Below are 18,220 nucleotides of genomic sequence, written 5' to 3'. Positions count from 1 at the left end.
AGATAGTTACCATACTTGGTCGAAAGATCTATAACAACCAGCCTATTTAAGTAGGTAACTGGTAGTGGTGCTGAGATCGTTTTTTTCCCCTACCATAGTTGTCTATGGAACAATAGGTCTTTTCGTATTAATCTGTGGGATTTGTTGGCCTGATGACTTCCAAGCCGAATATTCACCCCACCTTCAACAGATGAGCTTCTGAGACACCATTGTAGAAGTAACGTCATCGTTCTTGTTCCTCTGGCAGAAGAGACAATCTGTCACAAAGCTTATGCTCTCCAACATGTTGCTGCCTCCAAAGTCCTTGGAACTGTATTAAGTTTTCAAGCTTAGGTACTTTCACTGTCTTTCCTACTCTTCTAGAGGGTACTCTGCCTACTATAGGTTTTCCGAGCTCCTATTCGTCTCGGGGGAATCTCTCTCTCTCTCTTGTGTCCCGTTTTTACCTTTATCTTTGAATGCCCTTCTACCACTGTCGCCACCCTTCTCTTCATTCGGGATTTCTCTTGGCTCTGCCAGTGGTCAGCCCGTAAGCCATCCCTAAAGCTCCTGGTCTAATTCTTCATGCAGTGGACGGATATTGCGAAGTACCTTCCTTTGTGTTTGTGCTTCCCTTCAGGACCACAAAGGATGTATGAATAACACAAAACTCATGGTGCTCAACATTACTCACGCTCCTCTGGCTTTGCAGAGTCTTACATTTTAATGATGCCACAAAGTATTGCTTTGTGGGGAACCACTGCCCACCTCCCCAACAAACACACTATGTTTTCTTCCAGAAATGGGAAGCGTTAATTAGGACTCCTCAGACCACATGACTTTCCTCCTTTGCTCAAGTTTTGTGTTTTTTTCACCATAGCAAGATTTATTTTCCTGTTTGTTTCCCTGATCAGTTACTAATATCAGGGTCATGCTGTACAATACAACCGTGGTTGTACTCTTCGCACTGGGAAGTGTTAGGTAATGGGAATTGGTTGAAAAAAAAAATTTATAAGAGTCATCCTGAAAGTTATTTTATCTACTGTGTGTTGTGCCTGTAAATTCTATGTGCTCTCTGGTCGATTTGGCAGCTTTGCCGAATGAAAAGCTCAGGGTTCCGTGGGAAAAAGTCTTGATATCTCCGCCTGAGACCGATTAACTCAGCCACTGAGTGAAAAAAAAAAAAAAAAACCATGCAAGTTCCTCGCATTATCGGCGGGATTCAAACCCTGGGCCTTTTCCATCCGGTTTGGGGAAGACGGTGACGATACTACTGTGCTACCGGCACAGACACGAAAATTGGCTAAAGTATGAAATAAAATAAACCGAAGTTAGATAAATAAATGTGGTTCACTACCGATGCATTCCCATGTAGCCATCGTGGTACACATATCTTGTGGTATTCCCACATTAAATGCAGAGGTTCTCTGATCTATCGTTTGGCTGCAATTGATAATTCACTTGAGATGTTGAATCCGTGTTTTCAAAAACAATCCTGATTGTTTTAGCACCTGCGAAATGCACCTGGGATTCTGTCGTCATGCCCACGCTGGTGAGCTGTTTCAGGTAGCAGTGGGATCACATGAATTAATAACACTTTCTCCAGACGATTTCTCTGAATTGGATATTTTTGTATACATTATTGGATACAGCACAAAACTCACTTACCCTAATAAAGTGTCCAGGAAGTCTATATTTGGTGTATTTTGGAGCAAAATCTGTATTCGTCATTCTCTGTGAGTTCATGACTCCCTTACATAGTGTAAAATTCACTCTTCTGGCAATCATTAATAAAAGGCCTTTAAAAGTATACGTGCAGTCAATTTGATCACTGAAATCCAGCATTGGAAAATATCACACAAAACTGTGCTGGTTGCGATTAAATAGGTTGGCTTTCAGGTGAATGGGCTTTCTGAAAGCTGAACGTCAACGAACGAAATCAGTTCCATGGGCTTAATCTGCAAGTTTTGCTTATACTAGCAGTTTTAGCTGTGACCAATGCCAATTTTACTGGAGGTCTAGTGGCACAGTTTTCAAAGATCGCAGGTGGTCCGGAACAACGCAATTACTTTTGTTCGGGGGGGTCGGCAAAATTTTATTTTAAGGATTCCAAAAATAACTGTGCCAGCAAAGCATAGTTCTTAAATCTGTATCGATTATATCTATCAATTCTTATATATTTGCGTGTATTTCATGTGTATATTAATAGTCAGGGGTGTTCGTATGTGGCACCCAGGTGCCAATCGAAATTTGGCGCCCATTTAAAATTTTCTTCATATGTGTATGTAAGTTTCAGGTTTTCAGGTGCCCCTTGAACGTTGGCATCCGGTGCAGTGCATCTCTTGTACCCTCGGGACGGCACTTCGCTTTTAGTAGCATTTCAGGAACATGATCCAGAGCTGCTATTGATCCTCTATGTGGCAGTCAGATCTGCAAATCAAACTGTGGCGTTCCACATATGCAAATAAAACTGTACAGTTTCAGATCTTTGGAGTGGTCCAGATTCTTATGAATAAAGCCGTCTCTGTGTAGCCACCTTACAGTAAAACCATAAGTCGACCTGTACACAGACGGTTATTGCCGTATTTATCTGTACTGTGTTTATTTCTGGTCAATATTGGATTTAGGTGAACTCGGTCCCTTGAGCACATAAATACATAAAATATTTATTCTAGTGACATAATTAAAAGGGGGGATACTTGACAGGACACAATATATTTATATGAGATATAATATTAACTAATAATTTAGACATAGTACACAAAAATAACGCTAAATAAATGGATAAAGGAGCCAGCTTCACTGAATGCTCGGAAAAGCTTTACTCCTTACAGTAATTGTGTTTTTCTGAGAGCTTCCCGTTACCTTGATGCCCAGGAGAGATTGCGTCACTAAACATCGGCAAATCCAGCCTTGCTCTATGATCATAATCAAGTGAACCTGCAAGAATATGCAGAGTCATGTAACAGTATCATTATAGTTATAATTTTAGCACAATAAATTATCTACAAAATTTCTATGCAACCTCTTTATGTTCGTCTTCCCTGTTATTCGAAAAATTATCCCACCATCTTCATTTACGTAAAACTCAGATGTTCAGTTGCATTCGAAATTATTAAAAGGATTTTGAGAGGTAGATGTCAAAATTTTCCAGAGGCGTGGTGGCGCTTACATGATTGCGGGGCAGATATGTGGCAGGTCAATGAGCTGTGTACATCCGCCAGGAGAGTATTTTTATTGCTTATTTTGTAATTAAAATCATACGTATAAACCAACTTCGTACTTTCATAAATTAAGGAGTAAAGGCTCCTTGAAATTTTATATCTAAATTTTTATTTTGTGAACGTATATGTAATATTTAGAATTTAAGTGAGTTTTGGACTACATTCCATATCGACAGTAGCGCCGGTGTATGAACGCCATTTTCTGTGGTGGTGGAGGTGTTGATGCTCTGAATTATAGAGCCGCCGGTGTTTATATCTGTACGTAAAAGGTAATTCTGCCACCTAAAGAGTTCGGCTACGGATAAACCATGACGCAGATATTACCGATACATTTTCAAGAGCATTTACAGGTAAGTTAAAAAAAGCGTTCTACAACTTAAGCCTAATGTAAGCTTATCAATGAGGCATTGCCACCACCGGTGATACTTTTCGGGTGTGCGTAGATTTTACATTGTGTTACTTGAAGATGCCCATTCATTACGCGTGATACGCCCCTTCATGTAGTAGGCTTAGCAGTTAGGTTTCTGGATCGTCACGTTTTATTCACGCTTTTAACCGAACAACTTTTTAAAGTTTTAAGATATTTTTATGAAATGACCCTATTCGGTAGCTTGTAAAAGAAAAACTAAAAATTTTGTGAAGGCTTTTCTGCTGCAGCAGAGATACTGACAATCGGATAAAGTCGTTTTGAATCAAGATACCCCGAAATGTTTATCTTTCCCCCTTTAAATTCGGTTGCTAATTATGCATGACCAATTATACTATTTTAAATAATAGTGCGAATTAGGGAAAAGTAGGTTGTAATAGAAGAGTAGTAGTTGTAATGATAGCAGCATCAGCACACTGATACTGCTGCAATTCGCATATAGAATGCTTAATAATTGTGTGGGTGGATTTTCAGTTATTTAAATTAAAAGGGTAGAGTTGATTCATTTCACTGCGATATTTTATTTTCTCAGCTGGCTCGAAACTCTTATTGCTTAAATGCAGAATCCAAAAACAAATAGTAGCTGGTTGTCATCGCGTAATTGGTAACTAATTAGATTACTAATAAATATCAAGTGCTTTTGTTTATTTTTTAACTATATAAAGCAGGTTGTTATTCTAACTTTTTAGGGTCCGTGGTCTAACGAAGGACCCTTATGTCACTCGGCTGGCTGTCCGTCCGTCACAGCATTGTATCTCTGGAACCACTCAACCTGTTAACTTAATTTTGCATTGGTTTGTACATCATGTGGGCCAACATAACGCCATATATTGATCGTTGTTGATAAAAAAATTTTCCGAGAAATGTGTGTGTAGGGGTGGGGGACAAAAATGTCGGCAGCCTATAGCTTATTATACACCGTTGGAAAGAGCTCAACCAGTAGGTTTAAAATTTAATTTTAAAATATTTTTAAAATTAAAAATGGCGACCCCAGCCAGGAAAACGTGAGTAATTTTCGTGTCCCCCCTCTATTTCCGTCGCTAATGGAGCTAAAATTTTAAAAATCACATTAGCTATGGGGGGGGGGGTAACCCCTGGTGCCGTTAAACATCAATATACTAGCTATGCGTTATTCGATGCTTATCAAGGGAAAATTATTCTGATTGAAATCTATCATTTACATTTTGTGTTAAAATTAATAAACCAATTTTTTATTGCACTTCAATAGTGTGCTTCTTTGTACTAAGTAACTCTCCTTTTGCTGACAAAAAGGTTGCTGAATGGTTAGTTAATATAAAGGTCATTTTTTTTATAAATTTTGCGATTGAGAAGTATTTTTTAACAATTTTTAAAGCTGGAGTTGTCCCGGCAAGGAGCTACTCAGAGAGCCAGTGTTCAGGTGGTGGTGAGTCTTGCACGGCCCTCACCTGCCATTCGCTTCTCCCCCAAGACTTTAATTTCTTCTCCAGGAAGAAGTCCAAGTTGCTTCTCCCACCCTTGTCATTCACAACAACTGGAAAGACTCAAATAGACAACATTTTCATTAGTTTCTTAGTTTTAGGCCAAGCCAGGGTACTAGAAACGTTTTTTTTTTTTTTTCCCCCCCCCCCCCACTTACCATAAAGCTCTCTATTTGAGATACTACACTAATGACCATTCATGATTATGGACCCTTCATCCTTAATGCCCAGCACTGAGTAGTTGACAGGTTTATTAAATCTGTCAACTTCTCAGTGCTGGGCACTAAGGATGAAGGGTCCATATTCAGCAGATAAGCAAAATTTAGGCTGTTTTCTTTTGGATATTTAAGTGTTTCAGTTAAGATATGTTTCTCTTTCTCACTAAATTATTTAGTTTATTTTTCTGGCTATTCAAATTAAGGTTATGAAATGGAGGCAAATATAATTTTTTTTTTTTTTTTTTAAATCTAATTCCTAATCCGTATGAAATAAAATACTAGTGTGAATTTAACACTCATTTTTTTTTTTTTTGTCATTTCGTTTAATGGAGCCGTGAGTAAGGCAGTTATTTCTTTTCGTTATATGCAGTATTTTGGACATATTTGATAGAATGATAATGAATTTGCTGATATAGAATGGTATGAAATGAATTTATACTCCAGGATGGCTACATATGGTCAAAATGAAGTGTTTTCTTTATACCGTTTGATTTGAAACAATTTTTTTCCTTTATTTAAATAGTTTAAAAGCCCATATTTAACAAAAGGGCATAGTGTATTATAATGTAATCTAAATGCCACAGCTATGATATGGTAGATTTCTACAGGGTTAATAATTTAAAGAAAATATCAGGAATAAAAATTGTTCCTGATATTGTTTGTGCTGAATGGCTAGATTACAAGTAAAGAAATATTCTTGTGTCAAATCTAATATGGCAACATGTGTGTAGCTATACTGCACACAGCAGTGAGAAGGGGCATTTCATTCTTGTAATGATCTGAAGTATGATTTGAATAAAATTCATGGAGGGATTGGAACTAGTGAATATTGGAGCCAGTCAAGTATATGTGGGTTTATAATAAATACAGTTGTCTCCTACATAGTTGAATAGTTATTATATCATATCAGTGGGGGATTGCCAATATCTACGTGCTACATAATACTAAGATCTATTTATCTACAATAGGGATATTTAGGGAGTCTCATGATCCCTATAAGTAATGTTAGATTATCAGCCATATAGTGCAGTAGAAGCCATAGACCAGGGGTGGGCACGCATGAGGTCAATGAGAGCCGCATTCCGGTTTTTCATATATTATAAAGAGCCACACCATAGTTACATAGTATTAAATACACAAATTCAAATTTAATTTAATTTAATTAATATGATTACATATTATACACGTCTTAAGTGTATAAATATATAAGAAAATATAATTAAGAGAAAGAAAATACAAAATAATTATTTCAAAATTTTAATAAAAAATGCATTAATTAAAAGTATAACATTTAACGAAGACATTTGGTCAAATTTTTGAAATTTGTTGTTGTTATTATTTAGGAGCATTAGCAACTAAGGCCATATTGCTCCGGGGATTTGCGGTGGTTATTCCCTGACCTTTCCGCATCCTCAGTATTTGGTGGTGACGGGCTCGAACCCCGGTCTAATCAAGAAGCGTGTACTACGCACTGCTGCTCCTGCCCACCTGGCTACGGAGGCGCTGACATTTGGCGTAAAATTTGTTAAAGCTGTTCAACAATTCAGTGAGATGATGATTGGTCAACTGTGAACGATATTTCGACTTCACGAACTTCATTGTGGAATACAAAGATTCACAGCAATATGTTGTACCAAAAATTGAAATTAGACTGCTGCAGTTTTCTTTAAATGTGGATATTTTGATTCTGGCAAGAGTTTCCAAAATTCAATTACAGAAGTAGATTTGTGCTGCATTTGCAATGCCTGATCCTCTTTCATCTCTAATAACTCTAATTCCCCAGCCACTTTTTCAACAAGTATTATTTCAGAAATTGGAAATCCATCTTCAATAATATCACAAATAAATGGGTTCACAAAATATGCAAATGTGATTTCAAATCTTCAAACCTATGTTTGAAATCTGCTTGCAATTCTTCCAATTTTTCTTTGTATTTGTCTAACTTTTCTTCTTTGATATTAATTATATTTGCTTTTACTTGTGGAAAATGATTAAATATTTTGTTCTTAAGATAGTACACAAAAAGCCAAAGTTTAGCTTCAAAACTAAATACAGTTTGTGACAAATCAATAATAATTTTTTCCTTTCCTTGTAAAGCCAAATTAAGTGTTTGCAAATATTCTATAATGTCTGTAAGGAACATTAAGTCAGAAAGCCAAGTTTCATTTTCTAATTCTGGGTATTTTTTTTTTTTTTTGTAAATGTTATGATGGGATTTAGGAGTTCCACAAAATGGCCCAAAACATTGTAAGTTGACAGCCATCTTACAACACACCATAGGGATAAATCATTGGGCAATTCATCTGTTTCGTCATTCACTCGCAACTCTTCTAAAAAGTTCTTAAATTGACAATGTGTTTTGGCATTTTTTCTAACTAAATTCACAATTTGCAAAACAATGTTCCACACAATTCCGTATTTGAAGTACTTCGCTATGAGATGCTCGCGGTGAATTATGCAGTGAAGAGGTAAGAAACGTGGAATTTTAGGATCGTTGTTTAAAAGACCAATGAGACCTTGGTTTTACCCTATCATTGCAGGCGCTCCGTCAGTCGCAACACTTACAAGTTTATCATGAGGCAATTCAAACCTGTTCATCACTTCATCAAGTGCATTTCTAACATCTATACCACGAGTTGTTTCGATAAGAGCTACTAGGTCTAACATTTACATCTGCAGATACATAGCAGACAAAAACAGCCAATTGTGGAACGTCCTGAATGTCTGTAGACTCGTCGAGAGCTAAACTAAATGCTGTACAATTTTTCAAATCACACATCAAACTATTTTCAACATTTTTACTAATTGCACCAATACAACGCTCAGTTGTACGGCGTGACATAGGAACCTGTGCGATCAATTTATGCAGTTTTGTATTATCTGGATCCAAAACTTTAACCACTTCCAAGTTTCTTTCAATAAATTCTCCTTCTCCATATGGACGTTTGGCACGAGCAATATTCCAAGCTATCAAAAAACTAGCTTCGTTTGCTCTGTCATCTTTGCGACTAAAAGAAGACAAGAGTCCTTGTTGCATATGAAGACCAGATTGCAAGGACTTAAGTTTCTCTGTTCGCAATTTTGAATTGAGTGGATATTGAGTTGAAAAGTGAGGATGACTTCCTTCGTAATGTCGACGTAAATTACTTACTTTGTAGTTTGCAATTGTAACTTTACAAATAAGACACAATGACTTTCCATTATTGTCAATAAAAGCAAAATTTTCTACCCATTCTTCTTGAAAGTTTCTATTTTCTTGTTCGTATTTTCGTTTTTTGATATTTTCTGAGGTCATGTTATCAAAAAATTTAAATAAATTTAATTCCAAAGTTTGAAATTGAAACTCTTATGGGAGGTTTGGTCACATTTTCTACCCACTCCCGGTGTAGTGTTGCACAAGTCCGCTGATGGTGCCGGCAGTGTAAATGAGCGCAGATTTATTTATAATCAAAATAAAAATAGCAAAATATCTAGACATAAAAAAAAAATAAACATAACATAAAATCCGTATAACAAAATATTAGTTACTTAGTTAATTTAACAAGATTCATTGAAAAAGGTTCTGAAATAATAATAATAAAAAAGCGGATTTAAATTTTCAATGGGAGCCGCACTTAACTCAACGAAGAGCCGCATTTGCCCACCGTTGCCATAGACTTTGCTACATAGTCAAAAAAAATACGTGAAAATATATTAAAAAGAAAATAAATACCCAAACCCTTCCTCATGTAGGTCACTTATTTCAGTAATTAATAACTCCTGGCCAAAATAAAACTGGATGGTCTGTGTAACAAAGTGAATCCAGGGTGGACTACATGGCCTTTTTCTTTCCCCTATTCATTATGCAAAAATTGTAAATTAACGTAAAAACGTGCTTATAAAATCAGTTTATATGTAAAGTGAATAGTGTATTTAGACTTTAAATTCCTCTTTCTGTTAAAGGAAATAAAAACAGTTACAAGGCTCAATAACTTTTTTACCTTATAACAATATATTTAAAAGAGTAAGAGATTACGTCAATCTTTTGTGTCAAATGCTTCCAATCAATGCTCTTCAAATGTAAACGAATAAAATAAAGTAAATGGATAAAATGGTTTTAATGAATTCTTTCACTTATAGAGACATGACCAATTCGATGCACAACAGAATCAAAAGCTGAGAGCTGCTACCCGACTCCAAAACACATCCAACCAACTCAGGAAAACCATGAGTGCGAGAAGACATTGTCAGAATAATTAAAATAATAAAGACGGAAAGCCGTTTACAAGAATAAATAATTAAAATCAAGATTATAAAATTTGGATAAACGCATTGGACATACAAATTAAATGCAATTTACTGTTTTTTAAATTTACTGTATTGTATGTCCAATTTGTTTAAGCAGATTTTATAATTGTGATTTGAATTATTTATTCTAGTAAACTGTTTTCAGTCTTTTTATTATTTTAATTATTCTTTCACAATGTCTTCTCACACTCGTGGTTTTCTTGAGTTGGTTTGATGTGTTTTGGGGTCTGGTTGCAGCTCTCGGCTTTTGATTCCGTTGTGCTTAACGATGAATATACAGTGAAAGAATTCATTAAAATCATTTTATTCATTTACATTTGGAGAGTATTGACTGGAAGCATTCTACTCAAAAGATTGAGGTAATCTCTTTTAAATATAAAAGTTAAAGGAACAAGTGTTTACGGATAGTCTTAATTATGTGGAATTGTAGTCACTAAAGTAAATAGAGCAGCTTATTTGGATTGTTAGAATTTTGCTTAGTAATTCAGGAAGTTACTAAAATTTGTAATGTCATGATGCAAGTTTAGTTTGTATTGGATAATTTGCGTTATTAGTTTTGCACACAAATTTCGGGTATCATGATTGGATTTTCAGGTTTTTTGTTTTCCTGAAGTGGTAAAAAATTTTTTTAAACTTTATTTTTTATATATATGTATGTGTATATAAAATATGTGTATATATATTTATATATAATTTTTTTTTGTTTTCTGTGAAAGAAAACAGCAAAATGTTGAATGGGCTTTGTATAATGGAAAAGATGGGTGCCCTTTTCACATACCTTTTAGATTAGATTGAGTTCACTTAAAAAAAAAAATTGGTATGTTGGATTCTGACCAACTTGTTTATTCAACATGGAATATAGGAATAGTTTCTATGAAGCTGAGTGAAACAGTTGCTTGTATTTCTGATTGAAATTGTAGCTGTGTCACAAGGAACTAAATTCAGCAAAAGTTGCTTTGATGAGTAGAATAATAATGAACGTAATATGCTGATCAGTGTATTCAAAATGATGAATGTACAGTTGTGTGTGCTTTTTGCAAGAAAATTTGACATTACAGATGTTGGAAAAGCAGACATTTTACAGCATTTACTGGTAAAAGAATAGGTATTACAGTTGTACACTCCAAGAAAGCCTGAGTAACTTTAATATGCATGCCTCCTGTATCCAGTGCTTCAGAAGTGGAAGTATATGGTCCAGAAGAACTTTCTAAATGGAGTGTGAATGTTGAAGTTACAAAAGCAGAAATTAAATGGGCTAAGAAAGTTGCATAATGTGGTTACCATTCTCAGAATGCAAGCAGTTTGAATGTATGTATGTTACCACATAATTGTCAAAATGTGAACTAAAGCGTAGTAAGCTAACATGTAACCCAAAAAGTTTAACAAACCAAGTTTTCAAAGTTGGTTTATAAAAAAACCAGGTGTTCCCAGGACAATAGCCACAAGTTTAACCAGATGCCAACCATAACAAGTAATGGTAGACTCCAAAACAGCTGAGGAGAGCTTTCACATCCCCCCCTCCAAAAAAAAACATTAATGAAAGTAATATTATGTATAATTATTTTTAACTAATAACACAATCACAGAATTTGAACTAAGATATACAAATGGTATACATTGTGACAAACAGTTATAACAGATGTCAGATAAAGTATTTAAATTGATTGAGATAAAATGCTTTGTGGAGACAAAGTAAATGAACCTTTTATTATTAAGGTGGTCACTAATTTTGATCAGATGCAAGGTTAGGATCAACATAAGAATTGAAACTAAATTAGACCGAGAAGTACATATCAGTTCACTGAAGTCTAAGTTGAGAAATTAGTTTGTTTCAGTTTGTGGTCTGTAACAGGACCTTTGGGAAGTAGGTTTGGACTGCCACCTTTTGAATTAGTTTATTGGGTATGGATAAATTTGTCATTGCATAGGCCTGAACATGCCCATTATGCCATGCCTAATAGATCTACTGTAACCTACCTACAGTCCTTATCACAGAAAATACTTGGTGCGTGGAATGACAACGAAGGTCTTCACACCATTTTTCTGGATATGAAATCTGCTTTCGACTCAGTCCAAATCACACCCCTTGCCTTACTTGAAAGATCATACGTAATACCTGGAAATATGCTAGAGATCCTCAATCTGCTATCTAGCAGAATGCTTCACTTCACAGGCAGTGGCATTACAGTTTCTAAAAGTGTTGTGGTACGAATCCCACAAGGTGGTTTTCTCTCAACCTTGCTATTTGCAGCAATATTCGCTCCACTAATGGATCAAATTCCAGCATTCCTATTGTATGCTACTTGCCATGCAAATGCAGTGTTGGTGACTCATAAGAAAGACAAACCTCCTCAGAATCTGTAAACAGCTACCTAAATATATTCTGTAAGTATGCCAAATTTTTTGGCCTGTCAGTAAATCCAGAGAAGTCAAACTGTCTCATCTTTACACCAAGTCAGATGACTTCTGCTGATACTATATCTTTTCTGTGTCTGGAATTGGTAGGAAATGTTCTGACTCCCACAGACAGTGTCAAATTCCTAGGAGTAATCCTTGATGCCAACCTCACCAAAAAAAAAAAAAAAAAAAAAAACAAATACAAGCTCAGTATTCCAAAGCCCTTAGAGCCTTTTGGGGAATGAAAATAGATCTGTGCAAAACACACAATAAGCATATAATCAGGAAATACCTTGCAACTTACTTCTATAGTGTGCTCTCCTATGCCGTGGAAGTTTGGTCTGTGGCACCAGCCTCAGGAAACCGAGGCCTTGAATTCTGGGTGCTGTAGTGGGCCAACCTTTGGTCACACCAGATCTACACATATAAATCTGCACTCTGCTCCAACCTGCAATACATGTCCACAGAGCTCACGTGCTACTAAAAATAAAGGCGTTCCTTCATCTGTGCTCAGCTAAGCATGATCACATCAACATCTGGAACACGATTGGCTGGCATTTGCCAGGCAGACATCTCTGCAATACCCCTCCTTGTGCTCAAGGCTCCAGAGGTTACAGAATTTCAAGAGACACTTCCCAAATGTGACTCTGGATACTCACAACTTGCTCGACATCAACCTGTGGACTATAGACAAGGCATTATCGCGATGGCATCTTGTCCTATCTTTCCGTTTATGTAAGTGCCGATCTTAGCCAATGCCATTTCATGTTCTGCTCAACTTGTAGCCCTTTTTTGTTTTAATTACTATTTCATTTTTACATTTTGATTATTATTTTTGTTATTTATTATTTTATTTTTTTTTCTAATAAAAAATAAATCACTTGTATAAACAACGTATTGTAAGGTTGCTCTATGTAAAGAATCACTGTTGTATACAATTTATGTTAATAAAGAATCTTATTATTATTATCTCAATTTGACATCCTCAAATGAAAAAGGCTCATTTTCATAATATTTGAGGTACAAAAGATTTTTGCTTTCCCTCTTGAATCCTCCACCAAAATAATGGTGGTGCAGAGAATGGATGATTTTACGATTAAAATATTAGGTGATAAACTGAGGAGTGGAGACATGTAAAAGATGTTTTAAATTTTGTCAAAATAATGTGAGGAACAATATTAAATCTGGAATTTGGCTGCAGATTTAATATTGTTTCTCATAAATGCTTATAGCCCGACTGCTGTGAGAATGAACTAAAGGCCACTGTCATAGTGTATTTAAAAAGGGCTGTTATTAATGAACCGAGGAAAAAAGGTTGAATACAGATATTTTATTTATATTATAGACAAAGATCAGAATTGATTCTGTATATTATATCATTATTCATTTATGATTTTGGTTTAAAATTAATCTGAAATCAAATTGTCCTATCACACCTCTACTTATAAAATAGACTGCATCTGTTGGTGACCTTGAGTTTATTCTCATGATAGAATGGCTGTAGGTGTTTGTGACTGTCAATTTTACTAATGATCACATCTAAATACAGGTAGCAAAAGGGTTATTTTTGAAAAAAATTTGCACAGGTTCATTCAGCTTTAGAATTTATTGAAGGATTCAGTGCTAGATAATCTGTAAATTCTGTTTTTAATTGGAAATTTTATGACTAAGGGGGATTCAAATGAGTTAGAATTGGCTGAAATATTTCTCATTGGCATAGGAGATTACAGCAGCATGAGCAACAAAAGAAATAAAAGGCTGAAGAATGGAGCAAAGCAAATGCTGAAAGCATCTTGTGAAATATTAGAGGAAACAATAGCTTTCCTCTGAAAGCTATTAAGTCAACATTCCATGCCAACCACCCACAAAGCCAAAGCTTATACATGGTTAGAAAATTTCAACTTAATCTGAGATATTATAAATTCAATTTTAAAATTAACATAACACAAACTCAAGGAGGAGCATATACCTCTTAGCTCTGATCCAATGAATGAGGCATAGGAGATGCATCGTAACCTCTCACTGATCTCAGTGGATCAGGTTTCCAGAGGGGAAACCTGATCCACTTTGGGAGGCTGGTTCTACTATCTAGCATTAAGCTCTTCCTCTTATTAAACACCAAAACAACAAAATTATAAGTTAAGTGAACAATTGCCTGTCTGTGAACATGACCTGTAAACAACCATGTTCCAGTATCTCAACAGATATTTCTAACTGCATTCTCAAGTCAGTATAATTCACACACTGAAACATTTGCTCTGGTGGTTCTTCTTCAATACTGCATATGTACATGCCACTAGCTTTTAATCTAAGCTGACACAATTTACTCATCAGCCCATGTCCACTCAACAAAAAGGCCATATACATTCAAAATTTTTGTCAAGGTCTAGCCCTGATGTTCAATATATTAACATTGGGCATAAACTTAACTCGTCCTTTGTGTTTCTACCCAACTTAACTATTCTTTTCGCACATTGCATATCTGCCCTAGTATACACCCTTTCAGCATCTGGACATGTAACCACATGTCCAGATGCATGTGGACCTGCAACCACATTCATAACTGTCGTTCTAATATTCTTTCTTGTACAGTACATACTTGCTGACAAAACAATCAACTGGTAATCTTCTGGCTAAAACTTGTAACGCCTCAGTCAAAACTGTCCTACATGCTCTTGTGGTGCACAGGAGAATGAGCCTGAAACAAATACTTAATTACAGAATTTGTAATTTTATGTATCCAAGCGATAAGACAAGCGTAATATATGATGGGGACAAATAGACAATTGTAAAACATATTGAGTGATCTTAGTTTTAACTTCCAATCAGCTATAACATTCTCCTAAGCTTGAATACAATATTCTTGTCTTATTTTTCAAATATTTAACATACTCAACTGCTCTTATGCACACTTCTAAATATCTCACTGTAGCCTTGTATCTCAATGAGACATCATGAGATCGAACAAGAGAACTTCTATTCAGACCGAGGCGTCTTTTAAGCAGCATCTGTACACTTTTGTCTTGGTGATCTGTAACTTATTTATTTGCCCATTCAATTAGATCACCTGATATTTCAGCTGCTCAATCCTCAATATGGGAAGTTGCATCACCATACACTAATACCAACAAATCAGGAACTCTTCCATTACTACGTTCCAGATGTGAGGATCAACCACTGAACCTTAAGGACAACCATGTTATATCTCTAACTACTGTGCTTTGTTCATGCAATCATTCCCTATAACTAAAATATTGCTTAAACACTAAATAGTGATAAATGAAAAAGGGCCTGTGGTACTGGATTCCATTACTAAAGAAAATAACAATTAGTATACATCTAGTGACTAATTTTAATGACTAAATATTGAGCTTTCAGGGTAAATGGACCCTTTCTTCAGCATTGTAATGTATATAGATTCTAACAAAATATGGACGTTAGAGATAAATTTAACAGATACAAGAGTTATGCGTATACACTAGTGCGTACTTGGCTGCGTGATTGAACATTTATATACTAGATTGGCATTCATTGTTGGTACATGGATTGTGTGTGTGGGTTTGCTGCCAGCGTTTAAGTTTCAAGACAGTTGATTCCAGGATAGGATGTAGTCTCGTGCCCTTGCAGAGAGTCAAGGTTCTTGAATTGCATATGTTTAATGATTCTACCCAAAGGCAGTGGCAGAAGTGCCGGGATTGGCCGATCACTTCGTAATCGCGTTTAGGGTTAAGGTCATGGTGGATCGACCAGAAATGTTCCACAATTGCAGAGTGGTCAGTGTCACCAAGGTGAATCAATCTGTCATGCTCTGCAAAGCGGTCTTGAAGGCATCTTGAACTTTCCCCTATATAGTAACTGCCACAATCTTTGCAAGTTATGCGGTATATTACTTTGCTATGCAAAAGAGGGCAACTGGAGTTTTCACATTAGAAATCGGAGAACATAAGCTCCTACCAGGTAACTGTACACATCTTATGCGGTATTCCTGGAGGATTTTCAAAATGTGGTCCAACGTGCCCAGATAGTAGGGAATATAGGCGGTAGGCATATTGTCATGTGGGGATGACTGCCTCGTCGGGTGGGTTCGCTTATATTCGCAGTTTCAGCCATCCACGGTAGGTCTTGGAACGTATCTCCCGCGGATACGAGGTCTTACTGTATATATGAATACCTAAAGGAAACAGTGAAGAAAATTGCTGGGGAGGCAATAGGAAAATCTCAAGATGGAACAAAATGATTGGCTGAACATAGGAATTAATAAAGGAAAAAAAGGAAGCATACCAAAAATGGCTAAGCTCAAAAATTGAATTTCACAGAAAAAATATATAAAGAAAAAAATAAGTGAAGGTGGAAGTCATCAAGGCAAAGAATGAGTCCTGGGATAGTGTGCCGAGGTGAACAACAAACTAGGATGTACAAGGTCTGCAGATGCATGGAGTACTGAAGAGTTTAAGGAAACCTCATAAGCAAAATGCTAGACTGGAAATGATAGATTGGAGGAATGGGTCAATTATTATGAATAGCTATTGAATGAATGAAGAGAGGAATTTAGAGAAACTGAAATACAGTTGTCATGGAAAAAGGATTGAATATCCAACCAAATTAAATAAAAATGGCAAAAAATGGAAAAGCGCCAGGCCCAGGTGTAATTAACATGGAGCTGCTAAAATATGGAGGTCGAAAAGTTTATAAATCTAACTCTATTCAACAAATTATGCAATGGTGAAGAAATACCAGATGAGATGACAATCGGATACATTACATCAATTTTCAAGAAAGGTGACAGAAGATGATGCTCCAACTATAGAGGAATCTGTTATGAGTTCTATTGCTAAACTATTTGGAAAAGTGATAAAATCAAAATTGGAACAAGAAATTATTTCTGAGGAACAGTGTGGCTTTTTGACTGGATGCTCATGTATAGACCATTTATTCACTGTTAAGCAAATTCTGGAAAAATGTCAGGCTACAAACCAAGATGTAGGTATTCTGTTCATAGCCTTAGAGGAAAGCATATGATAATGTGCCAAGAAATCTGTGGAAGGCTATGAAAAAAATGTCAATAAGCCAGCCATTAATTGAAACCATTAGAAGAATCTACAAGTACAATACATGCTGTATAAAAAAATTGGTTCAAAAATATCAAGAAAATTTGAGACTTTCAAAGGACTACTTTAGGGATGCTGTTTGTCTCCTTTGTTCAAGCTGTACCTGGGAAGTTGTTCTAAGACCTTGGTCACAGAAGTGCAGTTCAGTGGGTATTCCCCTTGGTCAAAATAAGTACCTTTTTTACAATCTACTGTTTGCATGTGATAGCACAGGATGATGTAAATTACATGAGCAGAAAGTTGCCAAAGGAATATAAAACATGGGAACTGACAGTTAATTTTAATAAGACAGAGTACATGAATCGAAGTGGGGAGATTTTGGATTTAGATGGAATATAGGTGAAAACTACAGCAATTTAAATACCTGGGTGCAGTTATCCAGTCTGATGAATCATCTGTGCAGGAAATTGAGAGAAGACTGGGTGAAGTTCTGTAGAAAGGTCATAGGAATGCTTAATTCTGTGCTATTGAATAAAAATATTATTAACAAAACTAAACATAAAATATATAATGCAATATTAATGTTTTATTATATGGATGTGAGATTTGGACCTTAACTGAAAGACAAAAAAATAAACTACTGGCCATTGAGATGGATTTTTGGCAAAGATCGGCAAGAAAGTAGGATTGAAAAAGTTAGAAATGATGTGATAAGGAATATAATGAATGTCCAAAAAACCATCATTAATAAAATAGAGAAAACATTGGAGTGGTTTGGTCGTGTGAAGAGAATGGAGGACAACAGATTGCCCAGAGAAGCCATGAAATGGAGGCCATGGAGAAGGAAAAAGGAAGATCAAAGGATAGAAGGTGTGAAAGCAGCCATGAATAGTGGCTGCTCTCACACCTTCTATCCTTTGGTGGATGGAGATTGGGAAGATAAAATGAAAAAAAAAATTTAAAGGAATGACTTCTCGATGTTAGGTTGAGGAGAACCATTGGAATAAATCTTAAGAAGTAGTACTGGTTGAGTCATCAAATGTGGAAATTGTAGGACTATTGGGGAGACTTGATGACACAAGTGATGCAAAATTTGAATGTGAAGTACAATGTGTACAGACAGGATAGGAAAGGTCAGAAGAATTCTCTTAAGACGCACACAATTTGAGGCAGTCTATCC

At 35.8% G+C, this 18,220-nt stretch overlaps 1 protein-coding gene across 1 annotated transcript in view; it reads left to right on the top strand.

The window, feature by feature from the left end:
• Positions 1-3,167: 3,167 nt before the first annotated feature.
• Positions 3,168-18,220, top strand: part of Chc (clathrin heavy chain) — a 496,589-nt gene continuing 481,536 nt past the window's right edge. The window contains exon 1 of the mRNA XM_090369802.1: positions 3,168-3,553. Within this exon, the coding sequence (XP_090225928.1) occupies positions 3,512-3,553 (42 nt within the window). The 5' untranslated portion in view covers positions 3,168-3,511. The remainder of the gene's footprint in view (positions 3,554-18,220) is intronic.

The sequence above is a fragment of the Mastigoproctus giganteus genome, chromosome 3 (genome assembly GCF_048544385.1).
Source record: "Mastigoproctus giganteus isolate SK-2022 chromosome 3, ASM4854438v1, whole genome shotgun sequence".
Lineage (NCBI taxonomy): Eukaryota > Metazoa > Arthropoda > Arachnida > Uropygi > Thelyphonidae > Mastigoproctus > Mastigoproctus giganteus.
Note: the sequence above shows the minus strand (reverse complement) of the source record. Positions and strands in the feature narration are given on the sequence as shown.